General features: G+C 41.6%; 5 protein-coding genes across 10 annotated transcripts; 2 read left to right on the top strand and 3 right to left on the bottom strand.

Moving 5' to 3' along the window:
* Positions 1-2,799: 2,799 nt before the first annotated feature.
* LOC135673383 (polygalacturonase At1g48100-like) lies at positions 2,800-5,409 on the top strand. Its single transcript, XM_065182311.1, has 7 exons — positions 2,800-3,360; positions 3,625-3,756; positions 3,854-4,018; positions 4,100-4,144; positions 4,260-4,467; positions 4,558-4,748; positions 4,826-5,409. Exons 1-7 carry the CDS (start codon positions 3,031-3,033, stop codon positions 5,216-5,218), a joined length of 1,464 nt encoding a protein of 487 aa, XP_065038383.1. The 5' UTR covers positions 2,800-3,030; the 3' UTR covers positions 5,219-5,409.
* Positions 5,410-6,096: 687 nt separating this feature from the next.
* LOC103984417 (cinnamoyl-CoA reductase-like SNL6) lies at positions 6,097-8,307 on the bottom strand. Its single transcript, XM_009401894.3, has 5 exons — positions 8,037-8,307; positions 7,371-7,540; positions 7,065-7,265; positions 6,828-6,981; positions 6,097-6,736 (listed from the first exon to the last, which is right to left on the bottom strand). The coding sequence occupies exons 1-5, from the start codon at positions 8,290-8,292 to the stop codon at positions 6,429-6,431; spliced, it is 1,089 nt and encodes a 362-aa protein (XP_009400169.2). The 5' UTR covers positions 8,293-8,307; the 3' UTR covers positions 6,097-6,428.
* A 2,199-nt stretch (positions 8,308-10,506) lies between these two features.
* On the bottom strand, positions 10,507-12,750 carry LOC103984311 (putative pentatricopeptide repeat-containing protein At1g02420). The gene has a single exon (XM_009401797.3). It carries the CDS (start codon positions 12,696-12,698, stop codon positions 11,148-11,150), a length of 1,551 nt encoding a protein of 516 aa, XP_009400072.2. The 5' UTR covers positions 12,699-12,750; the 3' UTR covers positions 10,507-11,147.
* An 898-nt stretch (positions 12,751-13,648) lies between these two features.
* On the bottom strand, positions 13,649-18,397 carry LOC135673382 (AMSH-like ubiquitin thioesterase 2). 5 transcript variants are annotated; one of them, XM_065182309.1, is made up of 12 exons: positions 18,189-18,397; positions 18,013-18,083; positions 17,551-17,702; positions 17,297-17,473; positions 16,519-16,553; positions 16,142-16,421; positions 15,879-15,968; positions 15,651-15,713; positions 15,485-15,559; positions 15,114-15,176; positions 14,414-14,466; positions 13,649-14,046 (listed from the first exon to the last, which is right to left on the bottom strand). In XM_065182309.1, exons 4-12 carry the CDS (start codon positions 17,420-17,422, stop codon positions 13,863-13,865), a joined length of 969 nt encoding a protein of 322 aa, XP_065038381.1. In that variant the 5' UTR covers positions 17,423-17,473; positions 17,551-17,702; positions 18,013-18,083; positions 18,189-18,397; the 3' UTR covers positions 13,649-13,862. The 5 variants fall into 5 exon arrangements, with proteins under 5 accessions (XP_065038381.1, XP_065038380.1, XP_065038379.1 ...); XM_065182308.1 differs by having other exon boundaries at positions 17,551-17,650; XM_065182307.1 differs by having other exon boundaries at positions 17,297-17,470; positions 17,549-17,626.
* Positions 18,398-19,227: 830 nt separating this feature from the next.
* On the top strand, positions 19,228-27,181 carry LOC103984308 (T-complex protein 1 subunit gamma). 2 transcript variants are annotated; one of them, XM_009401792.3, is made up of 14 exons: positions 19,228-19,439; positions 19,726-19,787; positions 21,231-21,303; positions 21,597-21,664; positions 21,881-21,950; positions 22,274-22,342; positions 22,440-22,511; positions 22,724-22,797; positions 24,788-25,065; positions 25,515-25,899; positions 25,973-26,098; positions 26,207-26,311; positions 26,552-26,626; positions 26,725-27,181. In XM_009401792.3, the coding sequence occupies exons 1-14, from the start codon at positions 19,415-19,417 to the stop codon at positions 26,914-26,916; spliced, it is 1,674 nt and encodes a 557-aa protein (XP_009400067.2). In that variant the 5' UTR covers positions 19,228-19,414; the 3' UTR covers positions 26,917-27,181. The 2 variants fall into 2 exon arrangements, with proteins under 2 accessions (XP_009400067.2, XP_065038377.1); XM_065182305.1 differs by lacking the exons at positions 22,274-22,342; positions 22,440-22,511 and having other exon boundaries at positions 19,273-19,439; positions 26,725-27,117.
* The last annotated feature ends 650 nt before the right edge of the window (positions 27,182-27,831 follow it).

The raw sequence follows: 27,831 nt of genomic DNA, 5'->3' as shown, positions 1-27,831 counted from the left end.
GGCATGAAGGAGACTCCATCAGAGGCACCAAGCAGTGTGTCCTTGGTGTTCTTGCTTGCGCATCTGGCAGCCCGTGATTGCTAGGTAGGGAAGGCCAGCCGATTCACGTCCAAAAAATCCATGATAAAACGAGAGAAAAAGCACTGGAAATTGAGTCCCTCAAAGAGTGTCACATGCAGAACTACAAAGCAGTAGGAACCCCAAAGTACACACAGCTACACCAGGCTTTCTGAGGTCAAAAATGTTTTGGGCACTGTTCCTGGAGAGTGCTAGAATGATCCGTGACTCCTGCTTCTTGTTGCTGTTCTATGATGCTCGAACCCCTTTCTCTTTTCTTAATTGTCTACTGTTCTTGCTGAGAAAGTGAATTATTGTTGAATGTCTTTTGTTGTCATCCACATCAGGTGACAAGTGGCATGTAAACCAAGCAGGTTTTTACTGTGCAGAATGAGGGGGACCATGAATCATCCTTGCTTGCTCATGCAACTTTGGATCATGGTGTACAGTTCCCCTATATTAAAGTCTGAAGCTTCAGCATGTCTTCAGGATTCAGAGTCCAACCAACAACAAAGAGAGACCACTCTTCCAATGGCATCATGAACAGTATTATGAGCTTCTGCTACTCTTTCATTAGTATGTATAGAAGCACAACTTAGGTTGGTAAGAAACATGAGCACAGAAAGAACGAGAAAAATGCATGTAGCTGAAACAGTTCCTTTTGGAGCTTCCGAAAGCAAGAACTTTACTTTCCTACTGTCGTCATCACCCGCACCAAGATGGAACCGATTTTTACTGGTTGTATTCTCACCTAGGTTGTGGCTCTCGAGACACCTAGTGAGCTGAACGAAGAAGACAAGAGAGCCATGAAAGGAGAGACATGAGGGTGAGCTGCAACAATAACAAACACCTCCCTTTTCTATAATGCTTGGAGATTCACGAGACTCAAAGAGCTCACGAGCTCCACACACAACACTGGAGCACTCCTCCCCAAAAGCTCCGTGTCCTATGCGTTTATGATGATACTGTGATTTGTGTCTGGACATACTTGATATGACTAGTGGAAGAACAGAGGGCAGAAAAGGAACTAACCAAGGTTGATGCATGCTAATAAACTATAAATGCACACATCATGAAGCAAGAATTTTTAAGCAGTGCAGTGGAAGAGGTTACTGCAGATCATGATTTGTTAGGAAGCACAAAGAAAGAGAGATGAATGCTTGCAGGTGTCGTGGAAGGAAGAAGTAGCAGGGACAAAGTTGGCAGAGGATTGAAAGAGGAACATGGCACATAGCATGCGAGACAAACTACAGATTGGCTTCTTCCTACTTCACATTAATTCCCATGAGAACGACAATCCTAATGGAGATTAATCTGCGGTTTGTCCTTTGGAACAAATCATTGCCACCATTCATTCTTGTGGTCAGAGGTTTTCTAAAATTCAGATGAATTTAGATATATTTTCCTTGCTGTGCCATAATAAAAGTCCGAAACAGAATTCTAAAAGACATGCAAGCATCACAAATAATCGAGCTATATCATGTCAACAAAATCCAAAATGATCCTGTAGATTCCCTTTCATTACCCATAAGAACATGCATTCTTATGTGCTGAATGGTTTGCCAAGGGAGATTCATCTGTCGATAGAGATTTCAGCCAGCTTTTTGGCCGTCTTTGTCAATCACTACTCAGTAAAAAGAGGGAATAATCTTTCTGATACACCGAGCCTTCATGTGAGAGCAGTTGAACGATGACTACACTCCGAGACCCAACTTCTATTTTCTCTCTATCTGTGGCTGCAATACTAGAAGAATGGAAATCGTACTTGAAGGATTATAATTGGATGAAATGGTACATTGTTGTTATACTGAAATATTCGTAAGGTTTAAGTTGAAATCTGCAGTTCAACCATTTCTATCATTTGAGAGTACGAAAAAGCACCACTCTTAAGTTTGTCCTCTCCCACTGGAGACGATGTTGCTGCAGATCCCATTCCACGGAATTGAAGGATTGTTAATTGGATTTCAGTCATTTGTTTGGCATCTGACTTAGCTTCAATTCACAAGAAAAGGTTTGTTCATGTGAGAAGAACAGGCACTGTTTTGTTTCGTTTTGTCCATAGCAGTGTTCATTTCCTAAGCTGTCAAAAGATCGATAACGAATCAACAGAGAAGCACTTCATTTCCTCTGAGATGGTTTCATGTGATTCCAAAATCCTTTATGGACTGTAAGCAGTAAAAGGACCACGGGAACGAAGAAAGAGAGGAATATATTCTATATGTCATGGCACATTTCTTGCATGATCTTTTGCCGCTTTGTATGGTGATTCCACTTAGCATACATAATAGACTCCAATTCTCAGGCTCAAAACAGGCTATTGCTTCAGTCTTTCCATCTAATGATCTGTAGCCCCCATTAATCATCTCTTCCTTTCAGCAATAGATCTCTTAAGCATCATGAATTAACTTCCTTCTTTCTTGGTTGGGAAGAAGAAGTGGAGTGGCGAGGAATGATAGGTGGTATAATGGCAGGGGGCCCTGCTGCTTTTGTTGTCTTCCTCCTCTCTATCTGTCAGTTGCCTTCGGCAGTGGACAAAGCAGTATCCTCTCACCCGTGACCGGTTGCATGTGATCGAGGGGAGCTGCTACGTTCACTGCCTTGTAGACCCACTCACGTGTCTCCTCTGGCTTTTGCGTCCGGTAACCACAGCTTACGTGCCAAATACAAAACCCATGCACACAGCAAAATGCCACACGATCGACTCCACCGCACCCCTGTTGCATCGGCAGAGCATATGCCATGGAAATCCACCTCTAATGCCACTCCTTGAAACCTTAATCAAGCATCATCTTCTTGGTTTCCATGTAAGAGGGGAAGGAAGCCAGAAAGAAATATAGTGAGAGAGAGAGAGGGAAGGGAAGGCTTGTGGCTATTTAAACCCACCCTTCCCTCCCTCCTCTCACCGCTCACTCCACTCTCTTCTTTTTCCCCCTTCCTCGCACTTCTGGACACGACGCAGACACAAACGTAAAAATGAGCGTATTCAGGCTGAAGTGCTTCGGGCTGCTCCTCCTGCTTGTCCTTTTGGTGTGCTCAAGCTTGGATGGCTGCGAAGGAAGGAAAGGGAAGCATTGGAGGCGTAAGTCTCCCTCTTCCTCCTTGGCCAGGAAGAAGACAAGAGGGAAAAGTGGTGGTGGTCACAACCATGGTGGTGGCGGAGGAAGCGGCGGCCACACGAGTCCACCGCCGAGTTCGAACCAGAGCCCGTGCCCGGTAACAGGGTCTCCGAACGCCTCAAAGCCGGCCATGTTCGATGTGCTGGATTTCGGTGCCAAGGGAGATGGCGTCACGGACGACACTAAGGTGACCATTGTTACCTTCTCCTCCATATTTAGCTGAAAGTTTCAGTTATGTCAGCATTGTGCAGTCAGTCCAATTAGATCTACAAGTGATGGCCATAACTAAGTTAGCATGAATCTTCTGCTGATTTCATCAGTTCATGTTCCTAATGCATCTGAATCCACCTAGCTAGCCACCTGGAATGTGCATTCTAAGGTGGATTCTGCGAACAGAGGTAATGGTGGAGAAGGTTGATGCTCACAGATCTGGCTTCTTGAACTGATGCAGGCGTTTGAGGATGCGTGGGCTGCTGCTTGTAAGGTGGAAGGATCAACTGTCGTTGTTCCAGCAGAGTTCGAGTTCCTTGTCGGCCCTATCTCGTTCTCGGGACCTTACTGCCAGCCCAACATTGTGTTTCAGGTAATCTCTCGACTCAAACATGGAGACAGATGGGATCGACCGTGATCAATTATGTGGTAGAACACAAACACGCCAAGAATTGTTGTCTCTGTTGCAGCTGGATGGGATGGTCATTGCTCCGACTGATGCCAAGGACTGGAGCGTTGGGCTGCTGTGGTGGATCGAATTCACAAAGCTGCGAGGAATAACAATTCGAGGCAGCGGAACGATAGAAGGGCGAGGCAGCGTCTGGTGGACAAACGCCAACTCTGATGTTGATCCAGTAAGCCTCCTCACCATCTACTCCCATTACCCAGTTCGATTCCCAATTCCAAGCATTCTTATCTGCTTCCTTCCCATGTAGATAAATGATGAGCTGAGTCTGAGGACGCCACAGATGAAACCGACTGTAAGATGTCTTGGCTAGCATCTTCTCCCTGTGAATGAAACAATGTCGAAGACAGCATGAGTGACACGTTGTCTTTTTCTTCTTCTTCTTCTCCTCCTCTGATTGCGTTCTGCAGGCATTGAGGTTCTATGGGAGTTACAATGTGACGGTGACCGGCATCACAATCCAAAACAGCCCACAGTGCCACCTCAAGTTCGACAACTGCGAGGCCGTGCAGGTCTTCAACGTGACCATCGCTTCACCCGGCAGCAGCCCCAACACAGATGGAATTCATCTCCAGAATTCGAGGGATGTTATGATTCACCATACCAACATGAGCTGTGGTAAGCTCCTCTTCCCCTGTTCGGACCTCATTAGTGTAGACTTCCGATCATCTGGCTGACGAAAGAGACGCTGCCTCTGCTTAAACATAGGTGACGACTGTGTTTCCATCCAAACGGGATGCTCAAACGTCAACATACACAGTGTAGACTGCGGCCCCGGCCATGGAATCAGCATCGGAGGCCTCGGCAGAGACAACACCAAGGCATGCGTTTCCAACATCACGGTCAGGGATGTCAACATGCACAACACCACGACCGGCGTCAGAATCAAGACCTGGCAGGTGCCGGCTCGACCACCCTAATACTCCTCTGCGAACATTTTGCTGTATCTAATGGTTGTCACCATGCATCGTCACAGGGTGGGTCAGGGTCTGCACAGAGCATAAGGTTCTCCAACATAAGAGTAACAGAGGTCCAAACTCCCATCGTCATCGACCAATTCTACTGTGACAAAAGCTCCTGCAAGAACCAGACATCAGCCGTGGCGCTCTCAGGCATCGCGTACGAGAACATCAAGGGAACCTACACGGTGAAGCCGGTGCACTTCGCTTGCAGCGACACCTCTCCGTGCTCGGACATCAGCCTGACCGGGGTGGAGCTGAAGCCACTGCAAGAGCAGTATCACATGTACCAGCCTTTCTGCTGGCAGACCTTCGGGGAACTCTACACCCCAACCATTCCTCCCATCGTCTGCTTGCAGAATGGAAAGCCAGAGGGCAACCGCATCTTGTCCGACCGTGATGTCTGTTGATGACCGCCATCGCCGAGCAATACCGGTGCACATACGCGTGCGGTCGCTGTGATTCGTGCGGCCCCTTGGCACCATTACCTCAGAGTACATATCTAGATTTTCCAGCCACCATCATTACGATTACTGAAAAGAGTTTATATGTTTCGATATAGCATTCAGGAATGAGAATATGATCATTAATTCACTCCAAATCTTACAAATTCATAACAATAAACAGAGGCCATGAGTATTCAAATCTTTTATGATCATGGAAGAGAAGTAAGACCAAAAGGAGATAAGTCTGAATGAAAGAGATGACGAGGCTCGTAGCAATTAAACTTCCTGTGCAACAGCAGGAGCATGACTTATGTTAGGATTGCCGACGTCGCCTTTGCTTCCAGTGTGCTCCTGATTGCTTCCCAAATGCTTGGCCTTCCGTCCTCCACCTCCAGAGGCATCCAAATTGACGGCAGGAACACCCATTTGGATCCCGTCTTCTACTGCTCCCTTGTCTCTTCGAGGCCTCGGGCGCAGGTAGCGGCAGGCGAGGACTTGTCCGGCGTAGCAAGCTGCTAGCGTCAGAACTGCTATCACAGCCAACGTGATGTAGACCGGCGTATATGAGCCTTCGGAGTCATGAACCTGCTGGGCTTTCATGGACTGTGGGTATACAACCATAGGTTGTGGGAGTGACGACATTCTTCTCTCCTCTCTCTTGCCTCTTTGACATTCAGAATGAGGCAGCAGGTTTCCTTTTGGGGTGTGTTCTTGATCAATGTGCTTTGAGTGAGGTGAAAGGTAGATTGCTTAAAGGTGTTTTCTTTAGGAACACAGGGGCGTGATGGAGATGAAAGGAGAGATGCTTGCTTTCTAGCATGGCCATCGTCACAAACTTGCAATGCTTGAAAGGAATATTATGATTTAATATCCAAAACTTGCTGATCAAGAAGAAAATTTTGTTTTTCTTTTACACCAGTAGATGCATCACCAACTCCATGAAATGGTGCCCTGTACGCATGCACAGTTGTCGATCACCTGAAGAGCTGTTCCACATGCAAATCTTGTCCTTCAAGCTGTGCCAACTCTTCCACAGCTTCTTATATAAACTATTTTATGTACAGAGATCTGTTTTCCTCATCTTCATCGGCTCTGTTCTCAGGGCATATCCATACTTCAACGTGGCTCGGGTTTGCAGCAAGCAGCCAGCACCAAAATATGCAGCTCTGCGTGCTCATGGAAAGTAGGAGTAGACATCATACGTGCACCTCCTCCTCGAATTCATTAGCTCGAGAAGCTTCCGGTTGGAGAGCTCGAACGAGGTCGGATCGACTTCGCGAGTCGCTCCACGTACTCTGTTAGGAAGACGCAGCTGCCGCTCCAATTCAGCTGCCTCTTCGCCGGTTTGGATGACATGATCGTAGCAAATGTACCGCCCACAAGCATTCCTGTTCATTGCCTCGTAGATCGATACGTGAGCATCGGCTAATTGTTCCACGTCGACCGTGGCAAGCAGTCCTTCTGCAAACATGTATTGAGCTCCTGTCGAAAGCGAAGAAGGGTTTGAGGACTGTTCGATGCAAATCTACCGCTGCTGCTGCGTCAAAGATTGGCAGTGGGGAAGGGCTCTCACCTTTGAGGTAGGCGATGGATCCAGTTGGGTTGAGGTGTTGAAATCCAGGCCCAGTGACCAGAGCTGGGCACACGGTCACCAGATTCAAGTCCCTTCCTCGGGCCACTCTCCAGGCTGCCTTCTCTGCCATCGTCTTCCCCAGCGCAAACCACAACTGGGAAATATTGTTTGAAGCAAGTTCAGCATAAGAAAGGTAGATTTTGAGTTGCGTCGAGCATAAGAAATGTTTTGGCTCACCTTTCTGTCCCGGCAGATGGTCTCATCACTCCAGCAGTTGTCGTCGACGATGGTGGCACGACGAGCATGGCAAGGATCACGCTGTCGCCACACGCAAGCTAACAGAGACGAGGTAAAGACGCACTTCCTGACCGATTCAGTCCTAACGCAGGCTTCGATCACTCTCTCAGTTGCTCGCACTTCGACGTCAACCATGTGCTTCTGTAGAGGAAGAGATCGCTTCAGTTTCCTCAGCTTTCTGCTCTACATCAAGTTCAGGCGTGCAGATAACTCGGAGTTGGGTTGCCATGGATGGACTGAACTCACCGAGTAGCCAGATATGCCACGAGGATCCACCGAGCTCGAAGAGTGGAACACGGCGGTGCAGCCGTCGAAGGCCCGGCACAAGCTGTCAAGATCCATCACGTTGGCCACCGCCGCCGCCCACACCCCGCCGCCCTGAAACATCTCCTTCTCCCTCAGCTTCTCCAAGTCCTCTGCGAGGGAAAGCCCGTGCAAAGCCAAGTCAGGCAAACACTTCATCATCATTCATTGAGCCAGCATGACTCATATCACATTCATGATCGCTTTCGCAGCTCCATCTACTGCACCGAAAGAGCCATTGCTGGAGAATCTGTACGTCTCTGTTGTTACAATTCTCAAGTGATTGGGTGTCTTTCATGGATCTTGAGGTGCCCATTAATGGGAGAGCAGCCTCCCATGCTGCGTTACAAGATCGAGAGGCGGCATAGAGACATGGTGGCCTCCACGTCAGCTTATCGTGTCCTATTTTACTTCTCATCTCGTCCGTCCAATATTACATAGAAAGTAAATATGGCAAATCATAATCATAGAAATTCTATTTTGATCAAAGCTCACTTTTTTCTCGATCTTTTTTTCTTTATTTAATGCATGGAGATCGAATTATTTGTTCCCACAAAACAAGAAGTGATTCGGAGGAGGAAAACAAGAGAAGAGGGCACCGATACAAACCTTGGGTGTCGACGAGGAGGCGAACGGCGTAGCCGCGAGCGAGGAGGCGACGGACGATGGCGGACCCGACGAAGGAAACGCCCCCAGTGACGCACACCACCCGCCCCTCCTCCCACCCCGTTCCGTCCCCGCCTTTTCTCCGCCGGACGCCACCTGGCCCCGCCTTCCTCCCGCTGCATCCCCCGCCGACGCCGCAGCTCCGGAGGATCACCTCCCGCAGCTCCTCCGCGCTCACCCTCCTCCTCAACGCCCCCATCTCCGTCTCCAAAGATGAGATTTTTTGAGGGAGAACGACAACCAACGTCGTATATAAAGAGCATCTTGATATAGTCACCCCCAATTAAGCATGTCATCGGACGACACGTGCACGCGAGTAATGCGTTGCAGGTGGTCGAAAATAGAGTGAGAATAGGCATTCTTTCCATTTGGCTTGCTTGGCTCGGCTGGGCTCGGCTTTAACGGCTCGGTTCTTAGTGTTCATATAATGAAGCCCTCCCTGTGTTTGACCATGGAAGTCCAATTTCAGCAACAACATGCATGTAAATGTCAAATTGCTTGCACAATTGCTCTTGGTTTTACTGATGGCTACTTAAAGTTTGGTCTCATCTTTGCTCATGCATCACTGTGTCTTGTCATGCATCTTCAAGCATATCCATTTGTTGTGGAAGGTGAGGGAGGAAGTGGCAACTACCAAAGCATTTGTAATTCTACTTATGAGTGAGTGGATGTCAAAATCTATGACTAAGCCATCACTATCAAACATCTACTTTTCAGTAGTTTTTGAATGGTAGACTACTGTTTGTTTCTGAATGCTCATATAAAGAAAATTTTTCTAGCATTTCAACTTTTTTTTGTGTGTTATGTAAATAAAATTGAAAGATTTAAAAATAACTATTCTATACTTTGATAATATGATTTTTTAAAGAATTTTCTTCTATTCACTAAAAATAAAAATAATGGAGAAAAACATTAGTCCAAATCAGATTTTAATTTTTTGAAAATATGAGATCATCCATGTTGAGGATTGACCATTGACCGTTGACCATGTTGACCAATTGACCAACAAAGAGCCACCTACCATGTGAAATTTAAAGATATCGTAGTTTGACTTGACTTTGCCAATTGGACATGGCTACTTAAGAGGCTCTTATCACAAGAAATAAACATGTTGATCGGTCGATGTCATGGATCTAAGTTTTCATGTGGGATACAGATAAGAATGAGACTCCCAACTCTATGATTCGAATCATACTCAAATATATTACTTAGGATGAATAGATGACCTCTGCCGAAAAGGATGGCTTTGATGTGGAAAGCATCATTCGAGTTCATTACGGCACCAAAGTGCAAGACAAATATTAGAACATTATACTTGAATTGTCTTTCTTTCCTTCCTTCCTTTTTTACCTTTTTCCTATTCTTCATCCAAAGGATATATATATATATATATATAGACTCTTAGGTGGAAAGCTCTAAGCATGATGGGTGTGGGCAGCACGTGACGGGTTGATGGGATGAAGCGGTTTGGTGAGCAGTGCATGTGTTAACAACCAAAGCCAGACCAACTAACCCATCAGCTGCCTCGGCTCCCACCTCTGAGCTTTGGCTTTAGCCTCGGCTTTAGGTTCGAGATGTGGCGCGGTGTGAACCTCGGTACGGATGCCAACTCAGCGAACCAAATGGACGATAACCATCTGATCCATTTGATCTGATTTGGGGATCCCAAGTTTATGAACATATATCCGTATGAGAAGATATGGATAATAACAATCAACGAACTTTCTTTTCGTGTACCAAATTAATTTTGGATAAATTCGTAAATACGCGAACCTGTGGAATTGGATTTGGGTCGATTTGCCGACGGCTCCTATGTCTCGGCCGAGCCACCAAACGCGAGAGGATCTCCTCTCATAGGATGTCACGTAGTGGACCCCAGGGCTTGTAGATCAATGGGAGGAGGGCCTTGTTGCGTTTGATCGCTGGACGACGACGACGGCGGCGACGGCGACGGCGACGGCCATCGCGGGTTGCTGTCACATCAACCAAATGCCGGTCCGCTCACTCTACTCGGTCTGCGTATCCACGCAGCAATTTGCGATTTCTAACCACGTGATAGTGTTCTCGATCCAATTTCTCCGGCTGAGCTCAGCCATGTCTGCCACCTACCACGGTCAGCTGCTGCTCTTCCTCGTGCCTCCAGTAAAACTCTATATATAGAACTATCAGCGTCAAAGATGGCTATAGCTCGACTATCTGATTCCTTCTATTGGGTATAACAACACACACACACCTTCACAAGCCTGCACGAGGAAGAAGAACCGAGCAAAGAAAACAATGTAATACTGATTTCCATGTCTCCAGCTCAAACAAGTTCAACATTGTTGCTAATTGATGATGGCTAATAAACAAAGCAAGAGACTCTTTGTCTAATATTTGAGAAGAATGTTGCTGCAGCAGAAATCAAAAGCAAGATAACAACTCCAATCCATGTTAAAGAACCTTTTTTTTTTGTTCAATCAACAACTAGAATTACACTGAAGTAGCCAAAAACATCAAGTCAAGAAAGACAGTCAAATCCATTTCAGGACGAATTAATTACTGAAGATCCTAGGTTATCCTCTCTAAAAATGCTTAGAAAATCATCAGGAAAATCCCTTGTTATAAACACCTGTAAAATCTAGCATATTTGGGCATCCAATTAGCAGCCCTGTTTGCCTCCCTCCCTACAAATAAAGGCACTTGATGGATAATCCAAAACATCAACACAATTCTTAAGAATAAGCTTTGACTCCCAAACCCAATTTTCACACCCTGCAGCCACCAAACCACCATTAGATCTTCGAACAACAGAAGCGAGGCCTCCCCCATTTGCGGGTGTTCCATCCAAGATCCATGTGTTTAATTTAGTTCAACCTGAACGATTGCCCATGCTTTTCAAGACTATACCGATTTGGTACATTTGTTCTAGGCTTCTAACCATTGTTGAGTGACAAAGGAGCCTTTTTTTTACTTCGAGTACCGGCTTCTGACTAGTACTTGAGCTATTATTTCTCACAACCATATATTCCCAGTGCAGAAACATTGCAAGCAAATGGGACAAGAGTTGTTAATTTAACAGGGTTGTAACAAGCAGGATGGTGATCCTTCGGGTGATTCATCGACTCTTCTGTCATCCAAGGGTGTTATGTGTTGAAACACAGTCATCTTCTCCGTCAGATTCCTAAGAGACTCCTTCCTATTTGCCAGTTCCATCAAAACCTTAATCCTCCTAAATGACACATTGCTCGGCTTCTGCCCTTTCTCGATCATCTGAGTGAAGCACCTCTCAGCCTCATCTATCTTTCCTGCATCACAGAGCAAATCAAACAATACATCTGAGACCAACGTGAACGACCCAAATCCTTTCTGCACCATATCATTCCAAAGCTCGAGAGCCATTCCAACTTGCTCCTGCCGGCGGAACAGCCTAATAAGGAACATGCATGACTGCGTGTTGGGCAAGCACCCCTCCGTCCTCATCCTCTTGTACAGACTCCATGCACTCACTAGATCATTAGCCCAATAGAAGCACCTGAAGAACAGATTGTAAGTCGTGGCATTAGGGGACAGTCCCCTCTCTGCCATCTCATCCATCAAAGAAAAGGCATTTCTGAACTTTTTTGCGATGCAGAAGTTACGAATAGCTGCATTATAAGCTGCAGCATCAGGGTAGCATCCACACTCTCTCATCTCCTTCAGAACATCTGTAGCCTTATCGGGCTGACCGATCAATCCCAGTCCACCAATCAAACCAGTATATGTGATAACATCCGGATAGATCTCTTCTTTACGCATTTTATCAACTATCTTATATGCCTTTGCCATTTCACGATTCTTGCAGTAGACATCTACCATGCAATTGTACGAGACCAAGTCTGGCTTCACTCCCAGATCGGACATCTCCTTGAAAAAGCCTTCAGCCTCCTCGGCCGACTTCCAACCCGACAGCAATATGTTAAACGTCTGAAGGTTAGGCTTGAAGTCATGCTTCAAGCTGTGATACACATTACGGGCGTCGCTCATGCTCTTCTCTTGGCACATAGTCCTCAGCAAAGCATTGAAGCAATTGGTGTCAAACTCGACACAGAGCTTGCGGAACTTGCGAAAGCTCTCCACCGTCTGCCGGACAGAACAAATCTTGGCGATCCGGCCAAGGACGGTCTGAACGGTGCGGGTAGTGATCAAGGTTCGATCTTTCCGCCGCATGTCCACCAGCAACCGCCAGACCTCCTCGAATCTCCGGCTTCGGCCCAAGATAAAGAGCATGGTGTCGTAGGAGAAGTCGGTGTGGAAGAATCCTCTCCGTTTTCCGGTGAGCTCGAAGAATTCGAGGGCCCGGAAGGGGTTCCCGTGGCTGAACCGCAGCCGTTTGAGGACCCCATCGATCAGATCATTGGAAAGGAAGATTTTGGACTCCTTGAGGGATCTCGCCATGTGCTCGCTGGAGGAGGAGGTGATGATGATGCGGAATACGGCGGCGACGTCATCGTGGGACGCCGCTTCGCCGTCCGGTTTCTTGTTTCCTAATTGCTCGGTAGAAAAGAGGAATCTTTGAAGAAGAGAGAGACCGGAATTGAGACGGAAAAAGGACGAGGGCCCGATCGAGGAGCGATTCAAGAGCATTTCGCTTCGGAATCCGTCCTTTCTCCGATCGCTGATAGATTTTAGGGTTTAAGCACGTAGATTAGGGCGACAATGGGAGGACGAGGTCCCGTTATAAAAGCATATAACGGCAACTCGTAAACCGTTATAACACACGGTAACAAATAATGGGTTTATGCAATGCATCATTTATTATCGGTAAAAATAATTAACATTAAAAGGGATCGATATACAGTAAAATTCGGGTTAATTACATATAATGCTATAATTAATTATCTTAATATTTCGATTATAATACTTTTAAATTTTATATTATGATCTTTAAATTTATGAAAGTGAAACATTTAATCTTTTTTTTTCTCACTATCAATTTTACTAACAAAAATACCTCATGTGATATTTTTATCAATCGACACAAGAAAAAATAAAATTAAATATTTTACCTTCATAAATATAATGATCTCAATATTATTCTTGAAAATTAAAATACTAAAAATAATTAATTACATTAGTAACATATAACCCGTAAATTTTATGATGTCCTAAGTGTTCAAATGTGAAATTGAGAATATTTTAAGTTATTATTGTTTTTATAAAAATATTATATGAGTAATATGTAACTCATAAATTTTATAATGTCAAGTGTTCTTAATTTTAAGTTATTATTACTGAGTGGCATTTCTATCGATCGACACGAGAAAAAACGAAATTAAATATCTTACTTTCATAAGTATAATGATCTCAATATAATTTTAAAAAATATTAAAACTAAAATATTAAAAATAATTAATTACATGAGTAATATGTAACTCGTAAATTTTAAGATGTCGTGTTCTTAATTACATCCTTGATATGTGAATTTAAGATTATTTTAAGTTATTATTGTTTTTATAAAAAATATCTAATAAAAAACCTGACATTAATTCAATATAATTAAATCACCTAATCCAGAATGATGATAAAACAATTAATGAAAGTAGATTCATCTAATTCAATGTATCATTATAATTCTCTTGTCACAATATATTATTCAGACATTTACATTTACAGACCTAAAAACAGACAGACTTGTTTATTTGCTAGTAAAATAATAAACGTGCAATCCAAATACAAAATCCAGACTGGCTTATATGTATGTACAATAAACACATTCAAAACCCTCACAGCAGCTGCAGATGATATCGGTCATGAAGAAGACCGGAGATCGATGATCTCAAACCTTAGATTTGGATTCTCATAAATGTTGGAGCAGCTCTCGTAGATTGGACTTCCATCAGAAGCAGAAGGGTGAGGGTGGAAGCCACTCTCTTTGCACTCTTTCAGAACATTAATGCCTCCGGGATTTGTTAACCGAAATATTCCACATGTGCTACAAGGGAAAACTCCAGTCAACACATTTAGAACTTGCATGTCAACTACAAAAGTCAAGCCCAGTAATCACACTACAAAAATAAACTAATGAATCCTGTTGTTTGCATGCAGTGTAAGAGCTCAAGACAACGCAAACAAGACCCTCATTGTGAGATGCTGATGCAATTAAGGATCATTTCCCTCCTACCATGGAAGAAGGTGTTCATCCTTACATAACAGGTCCAGGAAGCATCATGACATGTAGGCTCAAATGTAAGTCAGAATCATTTTCCAGATTTCATATATGACAACCATAGGATAAACAGAAACCATAAACATCATAATAAACATATAAGTTTTGACTTGTTACACGATGATACTAGTACCTTTTAGGATCGGTTGGAGCCATGACGATTGCAATTGCCTCTGGTAGCATGACCTAAAAGAAAATACCAACTTATTGTAACTGCAACGATCAATGGATGTGATCTATGCTTGATTGCATATTAACTTCGCATTGTGCTTCAACCATAAAAATCTGATGAATGATAGGTAGCTGAGGCATATGAATGTAAGGAACAGGGGTGCCACCTTATATGTCTACAATACGTTAACTACCAGAATTTATAAAAACACGTATTAGCATACAACCAGCGGAAAGATTTGGTAGGAAAATGCCCTATGGTATATACATCAAGTACACAAGCAAGTTTTCTGAAGAACGAGATAGAGGCACTTGATCATGCAAAATTACTTCTTGGTGGCTAACAATTTTATGCATCCTTCAGGCGACTACATAAGTACTTCAAGACACAGATAGGTATACATGTTGCTGCAGATCAGGATTAAGAATTTGATGCCAACATGCATGGGATGAAATATATTTAGGCATCTTCCCAAATGGAAAAGAGAAAAAGACAAAGAAACTGCTTTGTGCAGCAAAGAGGCACTGTCCAGCAACTGTTGTCATGTGCATGAAAAAAACACCATGTTGTTACAGCATGACAGCAAAATATGTAAAATGAACTTTATCATATCAAGAAATGTAGTTTTATCTAACTGAAACTAGAACAAGCACTTGAATACCTGGTAAGAGTACTGAGTGTGCAAATCGATTGACGACAGGAAGCAACTTTGAGACGGATGTGTCTGCAAAAAGAAATGTTAGTCAAGGCTAATTAATGATATATCTAGAAAACATCAATATTACATTCAGCACAAGTAACAAGCATAAATAAGAAACAAGAATATTATTGATTGAAATCCATCATGATTAGGACAAAAAGGCTGAGCTTTCAACATAATTTCGTCAAAACAATAAGAACACGAAAAAACATGTTGATTGTCCTCTATATTCTCCTTGTTGATCAACATTGTTCTACTAATCTGTCATGTACAAAAAGGATGAATAGAACAATGGAAAATAATGTAACAAGTCAGTTATATAAGGTATTTACATGAATCCATCCTGCAGGATAAAGGGACATCTCATCCAGTATGGCATGAATCTCCTCCTCATTTATTGCTTGGCACTGCCATTTATTAGAACATATAATTGGTGAGAAAAGTGAATCAGTTTCCCAAAATAAAAGATGAATCTACTGTAATCAATTACTAACATACTGAATTGGAAGTTGATTCCTGCTTTGGTATTATTAGGGTGGTTATGTAGAAAATGTGATTCTTCTGCATCCACAATGTTGAAATTAGTTAACTTTTTAGAGAAAGAAAGTCAGTTAACTAGACATAGAATCCTTCGTATTCCAAAAAAAACATATAGAAAAATTGTGGTGCCATTAATACCTAATAAATCTAAGAGCTATTAAGTAACCAATTGGGTTTCAGGCTTACAAGGAAAGCACCAAGAATGCCACAAGTCTCCAAGTCCTTGTTCGTGTTCTCTTTAGCAAGATCTAGAAATTCTTCCTTCAGCTTCACTGACTGCAAAGAGAACACATGAAGACTCTTCTTATCGAGTTTCAAAATAAATTATCTGTAGCATGAAAAGAGTACAAAATTTGACCAGCATACATTTTAAATTCTCAAAGCTACAAAACATGAGTCATTCAAATGCAGAAAGCAAAAATAGATACTAATTAAAGGTCAACACTTACTATATGAACATCTTGATTGGGATTTGATGTAGAAGAGTCTCCATATGAAGGTTCCAATCCATTGTTTGATTCAGGAACAACAACATGAGAAACCTGTCCAGAAAAGGATGCATCCTCCACCCAAGAAACAACAGGAGAAGGAAAGTAGTGCTTGACAACATGAACATCGTTGTTACAGTCTCTAGCTTTGTCACCGGATAATGGAAACACGATTTGCGAAGGTCTGTTGCTGGCATGTAGTGCAATTTCTGTCGCCAAATTGATATTATCTGTTCCACAACTGTTCTCCAAACTCAGTTTTGACAAGTATGTTTTGAATGTAATCCCCACATTAATGCAAAGGAAAAGAAAAGGTGTGAAAAGAATGGACATAATACCTTTGACCTGTTCTTCTTGAACAGCAACGCTCAACCTGATGATAATGTTTGTAGAATGAAATAGATAAAAACGGTCAGGCATTCAGCAAAGAAATTGAGACCAAAGCTGAATATTTAAATAAATAAAAACAAAAAACTGATATCCTCACAAGCACAGGAAATAGGATTTAAAAAATGCTGTAATTTTTTGAACCTGAAAACCATAGTCAGGATAAATGCAAGCTAGTAAACGGAAATTGAAGCAGGTAGAAATTCTGCTATACAATTCAGAGCAGCTTCCTTTCTGGCATAAATTTGATATGGCCATGTATTCTTAACTTCATAAAATTAACATTATTTTTGAATTTCCAGAATTAAATCCTCATGAAAGGATTCTAATGTCATATTAAGTTCTGCAAACTCATGGAAAATAGAATTAGTTTGTCCAAAAAAAAAAATCTGTGCTGCAAAAGTAATGTCTGTAATCAGTGTTTGTGCTCTGAAAACATGCTCCACAAGAAGAATTCTCTGCTCTATGTTAACCAAGAAATTTAATTGCCTTTGAAACCAAGAACTCATGTCCCATCTAATCATGAACTAAATAAAAGAACTGTGAGATATGCAACATGCATAATGACACTTAGAACTGTGAGATATGCAGCATGCGTAAGAGAAATGTAGCATGCCCATATTGTACAATTTGGCAATCCAATTCTGTTTTTCATCAATCATGTAAGAAGCAAAACAAATAGGCAAAGAAATTAAACAGAAATCATCAAACTTGCAGAAAAAATAATACCTTCCTCTCCTTGAAGCTAGAGAAGCTTAAAATCTTCTTGGTCCACCTTTGAGATGGTGATCTCAAACCATCTATGTTATGCTTAAATCTCCTCCCAAGCTGCTCACCACTCGCATCATTATTCATACTGGGTAATGGCTTCAATTTCTCAATCTCTTTAATCGAGTCTTGGGGGACCTGCAATGTGATACAGGCAATATAAGAAGAAAGGAACAAAGGTTTCAAACTTGCATCTATAAATAGCAGGAACATACCTTCCTAAGATGAAGTTCTTCCTTTGATGATTGCTTCAAGTAACTTTGACGTTGAGGAATCACCTCTGACACCAGTCTGCCAATCCAGTAAACTTCATCACTTTAAAAGATACAATTTTCACTTAGCAATGCGTCCTTCTAAAAGCAAAATGCTGAAAATTAAGAATTTTGGGCCATCAATTCAAGGTAGAGTGATAAGAGGTTTTTATTCAATGTCACCTAAACAAATCAAGCAAAAGTAGTGACAAAAACATCTCTCTCTGTAAGTCGCACAAAGCAAACTTACAAATTGCATATCTTTCTACGATTCAAATATCAAAAAAGAAAAAGACAATCAAACAAAGTTGAACCTTTTGCTTTGTTATCCGAAAATTATCTTGCAACCACCATCGCAAAGATCAGACTTGCATCATCTAATTGAAACAAAGCCCCAAAAATCAACCAAGTAAACAATTAACTCACCTGACGTAACGGCTGAGGGCAAGGTGAAGTCAATCCAATTTCCCTTCCTTCCTATGAACCTCAGCCTAGTTCTGAAGAAGAAACAAAATCCAAACGTTTTCTAATACCCTCTTCTTTAGCACAAAGAAAAGAAGGAAATGGAAAGGAAACCCCAAGAGAGGAGAAAAGAATCCAACCTGTCTCAGAAACTTGATCACGATGCTGAAGTAGAAGGATATGGGGAACCGATCGTCGACCTACCGCGCCATCGCGTCATACGGAGACCTCCTCCTTTCTCGATCGTCGCTGAGCTTCATACAAAAGCAAGGGAAAAGGAGGGGGAACAGAGGAAAGCGTACAGAAAGAGTGTATTGGGATGTGCGAGAGGCGGAAGAGGAGGAGGGGGGGGGGGGGGGGGGGGGGGGGTGGGGAAGGGAGACGTCAGCGACACCTGCAAAGCAGAAAAGGTCGGGCGAGATGAGATGGCGACGACGACGGGCGGCATCCCGCATCTTATCCGTTGAGATAAGCTTGCAAACTCCGCAGTCAAAGAACAGGAAGACAACAATGTAAGTGGAGGCATGGGCCCACCCATGTGTTTTTTTTGCAAAATAATTATATTTGAAAAGAAACTGATTCATTTTTTTATATTCTTTTTTGAACGAATTCTCAAAAAAAAAAAAAAAAACTCTTATCTTCCATAAATTTGCACGTTGTATCCCAATTTTCAAAAAGATTTACATAAAAATAATAATTTTGCTCGAACCACAATTACCTTCATCTTATGTCATATCTTGTCCGTCTCATTCTTATCGTATTTGCCCATAACCCTAATGTTACAAAAATAATGACATAAAATATTAGTAAATCTAACAATAAACACAGAGATGGTAGCGGCCCTTCTTACCTTTGCTATGACTCTCACGAGAGTAAGGAAGAGATGTGAGGATTGCTATCACGCAATAATATATAGATGATAAACTTAAATTTGATAAAGAATTATGAAAGAAATTTAAATAATTATTCAGATATAAGTTTTAAAATCAGAAGTAATCAAATAACCATTGTTGATTATTAGAATTAAAATTATATCTCAATTTGGCGAATGATTCTAATATATTTGATGGACTTTATTAAAAATAACAGGAGTATAAGGATGTATGTGTAAAACAAGCTCCGTCGTCTTACATTATATTTATTATGTTAGGGGTCGATGTGGAAAAAGCGCAAGAGAGACAACCGAACGACAGAGATTTAGGGTTAGGACGCGGGGGTTTTGGTTTCGAGAACTCTTCAAAAGCCGAAGGGTGCTCGTCGTCGAAACCCCGTTCTCCGCCCTTCCCGTTGTGGTCGTCGTCCTGTCCGCCGTCCGAACAGGAAGCAGAAGGGAGTCGGTCGATCCGCCGCGCCTTTATCCGCAGCCATGCACGCCCCGGTTCTCGTTCTCAGTAAGCTCCTCTGGCTCTCGTGATAACTCGTAGTTGGATGGATCTTGGGTGGCCTCCTCGGGTTCCGTTGTAGCGGTTGGTCTTTTGGTGTCTCGGAATCCTTGATATTGGCTGGGCATTTTCTTTGTTTTGGTTCTGTTCTCGAAGAGAAATTTTGATTCTTGATCGAACCCTTTTCCTTCCTTTAGTTTTTGAAGTTGTCGAATGCTTGCTTGTAGGACTCGTTGAGATTTATTCCCACTTCGGTAAGGTTCATCTAACAAGTTGATCTAATTATTCTGAGCAGAGGATTCTTTAAAACGGGAATCTGGAAGTAAGGTTCATCATGCCAACATCCAAGCTTCTAAGGTGAGAAAGACTTTTATTTTTTTAAATGTTTCTATGCTTGACGGCCTGTTGAATGTTTTGTTAACTTTGAATAGGGCCTGAAGATGATTAATTTGGAGCTAAGTGGATTTTGAAATGTGTTCTGTCATATACTATACTGTATTTTTTTGTTGATTTTGTCATCAAAAGAGTTTAACAATTCCTTCTGATTTCATGACTAATTTTGGTGGAGTGCCTGGTTGCAGGGGCATGTTTGCTGTCCTTGTGTTGTACAAATGCTTCATTTTCTTATTTCCGTGGTCTTTCTCCTTTCGATGTTACTAGATACTTATGTGATGTAATTTAAACTGTCACTTTCTTTATGCTGCAGTATTTCTCCTTTTTATGTTACCAGAAACTTGTGTGATGTAATTTAAACTTGTCTTTTGTTTATGCTGCCTAGATTTTTTTTTGTCTCTAATGATTGATATCTTATGATAATGTAAGTGATAAGTCAAGAAATTGGGGGTTGACATAGGACATTCTTTGAGGTTATGCATTAGCTTGTAAGATGTGCCATGCTTGAAGGATCTCTCTCCTTCTCACCCCCCATTTCTAATATTGGATACTTATTATCCAACTCACTGGTTCATTTCTGCTTCATGGAAAAAGAATGATGCCCTCCAATTTGATCTACTAAATTGTACCAAGTCACGAGGATCTCCTTATGAAGTTAACGAGTTTCTATAATCTGTGAAATAGATAGGTCTTCCAGAAAGTGAGATATACAATGTCCACAATACAGTCTGATCGGCTAATATATCCTCTGACTGAGTCTATGTTAAGTTGAGTCTATGATAGATTATTGTTTTGCTTTTTTGATTTAAGATCCCTTTGCAGACTTTGTCACAATCATATTTTGTAGAAGGCAATCTTGATATAGTTTTGGGCTGGAGTTGTTTTAAAAACGACAGAAGCTGTAATGTCCCGATCATTTCGGGTTGGATCTGGAGTTTGCATGGTTGAGAGCTAGAGAGCTGAAGCAAGTACCTATGATGAGGTAGTTTGTTAAGGAATTGGCTAAATGCTGGATGCCATAATGCAGTGAGGTTTTGTGTGGTTTTTTGATGAACTTTACAAGATATTTTAAATGTCTGCCATATTCACATATTGCAATTTCAAGCAAATTGCAAGTGATTGGTTGTCTCATCATTGCTTGCTGTCTTTGTTACTGGGCATGACCGCTCGTAACAGGTTCAGTTGTGAAAGATGTATGTGACTGGTTGTATTGTCATTGCTTGCTGTGCTTGTGATTGGGCATGATGACTGTTAACACTTAACAGGTTCACTTTTGGAAGATCTATGTTGCTAGTTATAACAGTTGAGAATGAACACCTCTTGATATTGTTGTTGGCATCATTTTTCCATTCTAAATTTGGACTTTGTTGCATCATTTTCCTTTTCCTAATTCCATTTTATTTTTAGGCTGTGGCTGACATAATCCGAACTACTTTGGGTCCTCGATCTATGCTTAAGATGCTACTTGATGCTGCAGGAGGTATGCATTATACATTTTCAAAGATTACTTGGGACTTGTCGGCGATAACAAACAAATGTTGTCATGTTCATCACATATGCTTTTCTTAAAGTATGCATCCTCTGCTAATGTTATCTGCCATAATATCTCTGCTGTTCTTACTGGCAGTGGTCTAAGTGGTTCATCGTACTCTTAGCCTTGGTTTTAGTTGTCTTATACTGCATGTAACAGTGTATTATGCTATCCATCACTCTACATATGCGATTAAATTTTCTCACCTGACCTTTTTCTGTTCAAATGGTTGCTTTTGCTAGGAATTGTAGTTACTAATGATGGAAATGCTATACTACGTGAGCTGGATCTTGCTCACCCAGCTGCTAAGGTTTGTCATGCTGGTTGATTCCAGTTGCACTAAGTTGCTTGTGTATTGTTTATTAGTTTTAATTGACAGGTTAACCATAATGTCATGAATTTTAGAGATTCTTGTTTTACGCTGTTTTGTTTACTTAAGAGCTCTTGAAACAGGCTTTGTGACCTTAATGTGTGCATGGTTGGTTTAATACTATGCTTTTTGTTTTCTTTTTGTGTGATTTGGCAGTCAATGATTGAATTAAGCCGCACTCAGGATGAAGAAGTTGGAGATGGCACGACATCTGTCATTGTACTTGGTGTGTCCTGTGATTTGTTTTTTTGATCTTCTAGTGAATTCATCACTTAATAAGGAACTTTCGTGATCATCTGGCTAACTATGTAATACATAGTCAAAATGAACAAAGGAAAACAATTCTTTCTTGTGTACTTAGTTTGGGGTGCATCATCTTTGAATCATCACTTCTATCTTTGTAGATTATACTTGGGAAGCATGCTTTTATTATCTTTTTCTGGTTTCCTTGTTTGTTTCCTGAACTAATTTCAGTGCATGACTTTTGTTCTGAGAGTGAACATGAACATTTTATTACGGGAAATGATAATTTTGTGTCAATTTTAAAAGCTGGCGAGATGCTCCATGTTGCTGCAACATTCATTGACAAGAACTACCATCCTACTGTTATATGTCGAGGTAATTGTGAAACCATTAAAAGGGAATGTGGTTTAATTTACATCTCACGGTTTATGTAAAAGTTTGTATGTTTCTAAGCACTCATCTGCCTTTTCAGCATACAATAAAGCTCTTGAAGATTCTATCTCTGTTCTGGATAAAATTGCAATGCCTATTGATGTGACTGACCGTGAGTTTTAATTTACTTTACTTGTATATTTCACTGATGTTTGGCAAGTTTTTTTTATGGTCATGACAATTGGTTGAATGCTACATTTTGTTGTTATGATTTTCATGTATTTATTTTCTTTAACTCTTATGCTTCTCCCTTCACTTCTTTATCTAATTCCTGTCTGAATGATGTCTGATTAGCTTTTTTTTATCCAATTGATTTTTTTGCAGGAGCCACAATGCTGAGCCTTGTCAAAAGTTGTATTGGTACAAAATTTACTGGGCAATTCGGGGACCTCATTGCTGTAAGTATTTATTTGTGATGTATACAGTGTTCGTTTTAGAGGATAATCAACAATTTGCTGTAATCAACAATTTTTAAATGCAACCATTTGGAATCAACAGTTTGCTGTAAGGATTTTTAAATGGTATTATACATGATTTTGCCATGTTGTTGCTGTACTGCTACTATATAGAAGACATTGTTGATTACCCCACACTGAGAGCTTGTCATGTAGCATAAGGAATGATGATAAACATGTTAAGGTTATGAGCTGCATTATTGCATGTTTGATCAGTAGCCACATGCTGCTGAATTCACCATAATTTTCAATCAATCTCCATCTTTTACATGTCCATTATTTGATTAGTGGTGCTGCTGAACTTGTTTCTATTATCTTCTCATTGCTTCATTTTAGCCTTTTATGGGCAAAAGGCAATGTTAGTTAAAATGTTAGATGGTCAGCCTTTTTTGTTAAAAATCTGGATCATTCTCACATAGCCTCAAGAATCACTCGTGCATCTATATGACAATTTACTGTGCTAAGAAAAAAGTTCTAGAGGCAGGCTGAAGAGCAGGGACAAGAACAGAAAAGGCTAGGCAAATTCAAGGTCAGCGAAGCTACGCATTACTCCATCAGTCCATCAGGACTATGACTCGCATATGTTGTGGCTCTGGGTATAAGCAATAAATCTGTGGAGTTCAGTTAGTTGTATGAGCCTCGTTAGATAAAAAGTGTTATCATATGACAATGATTCGAAGATCCGCGATCACCCATGAAAATTATTAAAAACTTCCACCTATGGAAATACACTCTCTTTTTACTCTTTGTTTCGAGGCCCTTACCACTGGTATCTTATTTAGATGAATCAATCTTCTTAAAAGCGTGGGTGTTAAGGTCTTAAAATGCTCAAGGTGCTAGGCGCTCATCTAGGTGCCCGCCCAAGTGAAGCGAAATGCTCTAGAATATTAAAATATAAAATAATATATTATGATTGATAAATTTGATTATAAAATAAAATCTCGTCTAATATTTCTTGTGGAAGCTAATTTAAATTCCATCATATATTAGAGGGATTTGTTGGTGCAAGGTCAACCAAATTAAATTTTATCAAATTGGTAATTTGCTGATATTGTTATGCCTAGTGAAATTATAAAAATGATAATATAAGATAAAATCAACTTGCTTGTTGGGCCTAAGTTTGCAACTTCCTACAGACGACGACATCGATGGTGGAGGAAGCTTCGGATGTGCTCGTCGACTGTAGAGGAAGCTTTGGACCTATCCCTCGACAGTGAAGGAAGCCTCAGACGATAGCGGCGAGGGTGGAAATTATGGACAGTGGCGTCAAGGGTGAAGGAAGCTTCGGACCTGTTCGTTGGCGACGAAGGGAGCTGTGTACAAAGGTAACGATGGTGGACCAGAGTTGGGTCAAGCAGTGAGAGTCAAGGGTTTCATTGGGTCGAGGGGTTGGGGTTTACTATTAGGTTTAGTCGGTTCGATTGAACCAACTAAGTTAGTATTTAATTGAAATAGAGTTCACATTCTGGTTCGATTCGTCGGCATTCAATCAGGCACTTGCTTGAGGCGCTTGGTGCTTGGGCTCAGGCAAGTGCCCAAGCGGCGCTTCAATGAAGCGCGTTGCCTCGGACGTTGTGCGAGGCACTCAAGCCTTGCAGGTGAGCGCTCGGGCATCTATTAAAAACATAATTATGTTGTTGTTTATTGTAGTAGCTACTATATCACACACCATGTTTTGACGGTAGAGCAATTTCATTTTATATCTGAACTATTAAGGTATATTTTAATGAAAAGATTTTAAGAATCATATTCATGCTTAAATTTATATTTATCATCTTATTCTTGTCATAGAAAATGAAGTAAATTCTTTCATATACTAGTGAAACATGAGAAGGCTATATTCAAGAGTCGGCAAGGCTGCATAGCCTAAGGTACGTGTTATCAGTTTGCTTTTGCTCCTGATAATTCTAACTCATGATATTGTTGTTTTCAGGATCTTGCCATTGAGGCTACAACAACAGTTGGTGTGGACCTTGGTCAAGGTTTACGTGAGGTTGATATTAAAAAGTACATAAAAATTGAGAAGATTCCTGGAGGGCAGCTGGAGGATTCCAAGGTCCTCAAGGGAGTAATGATTAACAAAGATGTTGTTGCCCCTGGAAAAATGAGGAGGAGGATATTGTTCCCACGAATTATTCTACTTGATTGCCCCCTTGAGTATAAGAAAGGAGAAAATCAGACTAATGCTGAGTTGGTAAAAGAAGAAGACTGGTAAGAACTTGATTGGTATTTTAGCATGCCTGCCATCAGCAAACATGTTGCACATGCCTGACTATGATAATTGAGAAGTGCCTATTACAAGAATGCTTTTGTCAGTTCAAGCCTACTCATCTGTGAGATAAGCAAAAAGTATTTGGATGTCATGTTTTCTTTAGTAGATTATTCTGGATGGCATGTAATTCTGTTAATGGTGGTTTTTGAGGCAAGTAACGGCTTTTTAATAGCACATTTAGTAAGGTGCTGTGCATACATACAAGTGGCCAGGCAGCTTAGGCATGATAAAATTTGATTTAATTTTGGATATCAAGTATAACATTTTTATTAGTGAAATTAAAGTTTCATAAGCTCTTATGTATCGATTGTCTCATTCATCAAAATTTAGCATTCTACTTGACATAAGCTTACCGAAGAGTGCATAACATATTTGCCTCCATTGCCAGGGAAATTCTGCTGAAGCTGGAAGAGGAATACATACAGAACATGTGCATGCAGATATTGAAGTTCAAACCTGACTTGGTCATTACAGAAAAAGGGCTCAGTGACCTTGCATGCCATTATCTCAGCAAGGCTGGAGTCAGTGCTATCCGGAGATTGAGAAAGACCGACAATAACAGGATCGCAAAGGCTTGTGGAGCTGTTGTTGTCAATAGGCCAGAGGAATTGCAAGAATCTGATGTTGGAACTGGAGCTGGGCTTTTTGAGGTAAAGAAGTTTGGTGATGAGTTCTTTGCATTTATTGTGGATTGCAAAGATCCAAAAGCCTGTAGTGTCCTTTTGAGAGGTGCCAGTAAGGATCTTTTGAATGAGGTTGAAAGGAACTTGCAGGTATCACCTTCATGCTAATAGATGTTCATTTAATTATGTATGTAATGTGCCATAACTAAGTCTGCATCCACAGGATGCTATGTCAGTAGCACGGAACATCTTGAAAAACCCAAAACTTCTTCCTGGTGGTGGTGCAACAGAATTAACAGTATCTGCAGCTTTAAAGCAGAAGAGTTCATCGATCGAAGGGATAGAAAAGGTGATAGTTAGATCTCCATTTACCACTCCATTTCATTCTTATGCAACAAGTAAATTATACACCAAACACTGATGCGTTTTTTTTTTTCTTGGGTGGTGGTCATATTAGTGGCCTTATGAAGCTGCTGCTGTAGCTTTTGAGGCTATCCCACGAACCTTAGCACAGAATTGTGGAGTGAATGTCATTCGGACAATGACTGCCCTCCAAGGAAAGGTAAACTCTGGCTCTCTCTCTCTTAACTTCTTTTGTGATCTTATTTAGAGTTACTTTGTCTGGTAAGTTCTGGTCCTCATTTTGATTTGCTTTGGTCGCGATTTGACAGCTTTGCCTATCTATGCACATGTCTCTATTAAGGAACCACGACCTTGATTTTCTTGACAATGCTTGTTGTTTTCGATGATCATGGATCAACTGGACTACGGGATCACCTCATTTGCTTACTTTGTGCTGCAGCACGCTGATGTTGGAAATGAATGGACTGGCATTGATGGAAATACTGGTGATATCGTCGATATGAAGGAGCGGAAGGTACGGTGCTGATGACTCCCTCCGTTCCCTTGATCTCTCTCTTTCTGCCTCTCTCCTTGCTCACTCCCCGACTCTGTAATTTTCCTTGTGTTCTTCAGATATGGGACTCGTACAATGTTAAGGCCCAAACTTTCAAGACAGCCATGGAGGCTGCTTGCATGCTTTTGAGGATTGATGACATAGTGAGCGGGATCAAGAAGAAGCAAGCTCCAGGGGCTGGCCCAACTCCATCAAAGCCCAAGGTAGAGGAGGAAGGAGATGCAGACAATGAGCAGATACTTCCAGAATAGAGGTTTGTTTGGGAGGAGGGCGCTTATTTTTGTTGCCGCTGCTGTTTGTCGTCTACGAGAACCGTTGAAACGGGTCTGGGGGAACATGTTTTGTTGATGCGGCTACAGTTGCCATGAATCATCTCGAGTCTTTAGGATGTTGACGTTCGTTCGGTATTTTGACTGACTTTTTGGTTTGGTGGAGATACTCGGTTCATGTCACGTTGGCTATTATAGGACTTTCGAACTAATAAAACATGAGCATGTAATGGGTTTGTAGGGCTAACCCACACTCTGCCCTGTGAGTGGTGTGGATCGACGCACCTTGTGAGATCTTCAAGTAATCAAATGATGGAAGCCATAAGTTTTATGTGAAAAGAATTTGTAGCACGACAAATTAGTTTCATTATATTTTGTCCCTTCTGACAGCCAAAAGCCATGTAGGTGAGAACTAATATCTCCTCAATCATCATCATCAAAAAGACAACTTAAAGTTAGTAAGCGAGACATAATCTTAATTAATTGATGTTGATCACAAGCATTTAGTCAAAGTTAGAAAATAATTGAAAGCTTCTGCTTTCCTATCTGAATTATTTCCGAAAGCGTACCGGCAAAAATGTCAAATGGGGGCGCCTACAACAAAAATTTCTACACCCAAGAAATCGGAACCGCGTGTGATGCATAGGCACAGCGAGTTCGTACCACCCACGTATCACAAGACAGCAAGATGAAGCGCTTGCGTGGACTACGCTACGTACACCACACGTGGATCGAGTCAAGCGACGAGGGCTCGTGAACGCTGCTCCGACTCGAGCACCGTATTCACACGCGCCGACCCCTTCATCGGTGGCGGCAAATATGAAGCGCCGTTTCGGCGCGTTGACCGTAGCGATGGACGGACGCTCGGCGTCTTCTTCTTCCTCCCCGTCGAGATGT

Source organism: Musa acuminata, chromosome BXJ1-5, assembly GCF_036884655.1.
Source record: "Musa acuminata AAA Group cultivar baxijiao chromosome BXJ1-5, Cavendish_Baxijiao_AAA, whole genome shotgun sequence".
NCBI classification, from domain to species: domain Eukaryota; kingdom Viridiplantae; phylum Streptophyta; class Magnoliopsida; order Zingiberales; family Musaceae; genus Musa; species Musa acuminata.
This window is presented reverse-complemented; position numbering and strand designations above follow the sequence as displayed.

Coding starts and splice junctions, on each gene's coding strand:
- LOC103984311 (XM_009401797.3), bottom strand. CDS start 12,698: ATGCTCTTGAATCGCTCCTCGATCGGGCCCTCGTCCTTTTTCCGTCTC.
- LOC103984308 (XM_009401792.3), top strand. CDS start 19,415: ATGCACGCCCCGGTTCTCGTTCTCA. Junction 21,951..22,273: donor GACATCTGTCATTGTACTTG/GTGTGTCCTGTG, acceptor CAATTTTAAAAG/CTGGCGAGATGCTCCATGTT. Junction 26,627..26,724: donor TCGATATGAAGGAGCGGAAG/GTACGGTGCTGA, acceptor TGTGTTCTTCAG/ATATGGGACTCGTACAATGT.
- LOC135673382 (XM_065182309.1), bottom strand. CDS start 17,422: ATGAATAATGATGCGAGTGGTGAGCAGCTTGGGAGGAGATTTAAGCAT. Junction 15,969..16,141: donor CCAATCAAGATGTTCATATA/GTAAGTGTTGAC, acceptor TTCTCTTTGCAG/TCAGTGAAGCTGAAGGAAGA. Junction 15,560..15,650: donor AGGAATCAACTTCCAATTCA/GTATGTTAGTAA, acceptor AATAAATGGCAG/TGCCAAGCAATAAATGAGGA.
- LOC135673383 (XM_065182311.1), top strand. CDS start 3,031: ATGAGCGTATTCAGGCTGAAGTGCTTCGGGCTGCTCCTCCTGCTTGTC. Junction 4,019..4,099: donor CCAACTCTGATGTTGATCCA/GTAAGCCTCCTC, acceptor CTTCCCATGTAG/ATAAATGATGAGCTGAGTCT. Junction 4,145..4,259: donor CGCCACAGATGAAACCGACT/GTAAGATGTCTT, acceptor TGCGTTCTGCAG/GCATTGAGGTTCTATGGGAG.
- LOC103984417 (XM_009401894.3), bottom strand. CDS start 8,292: ATGGGGGCGTTGAGGAGGAGGGTGAGCGCGGAGGAGCTGCGGGAGGTG. Junction 7,266..7,370: donor GTGGCATATCTGGCTACTCG/GTGAGTTCAGTC, acceptor CTTCCTCTACAG/AAGCACATGGTTGACGTCGA. Junction 6,982..7,064: donor CCATCTGCCGGGACAGAAAG/GTGAGCCAAAAC, acceptor AATATTTCCCAG/TTGTGGTTTGCGCTGGGGAA.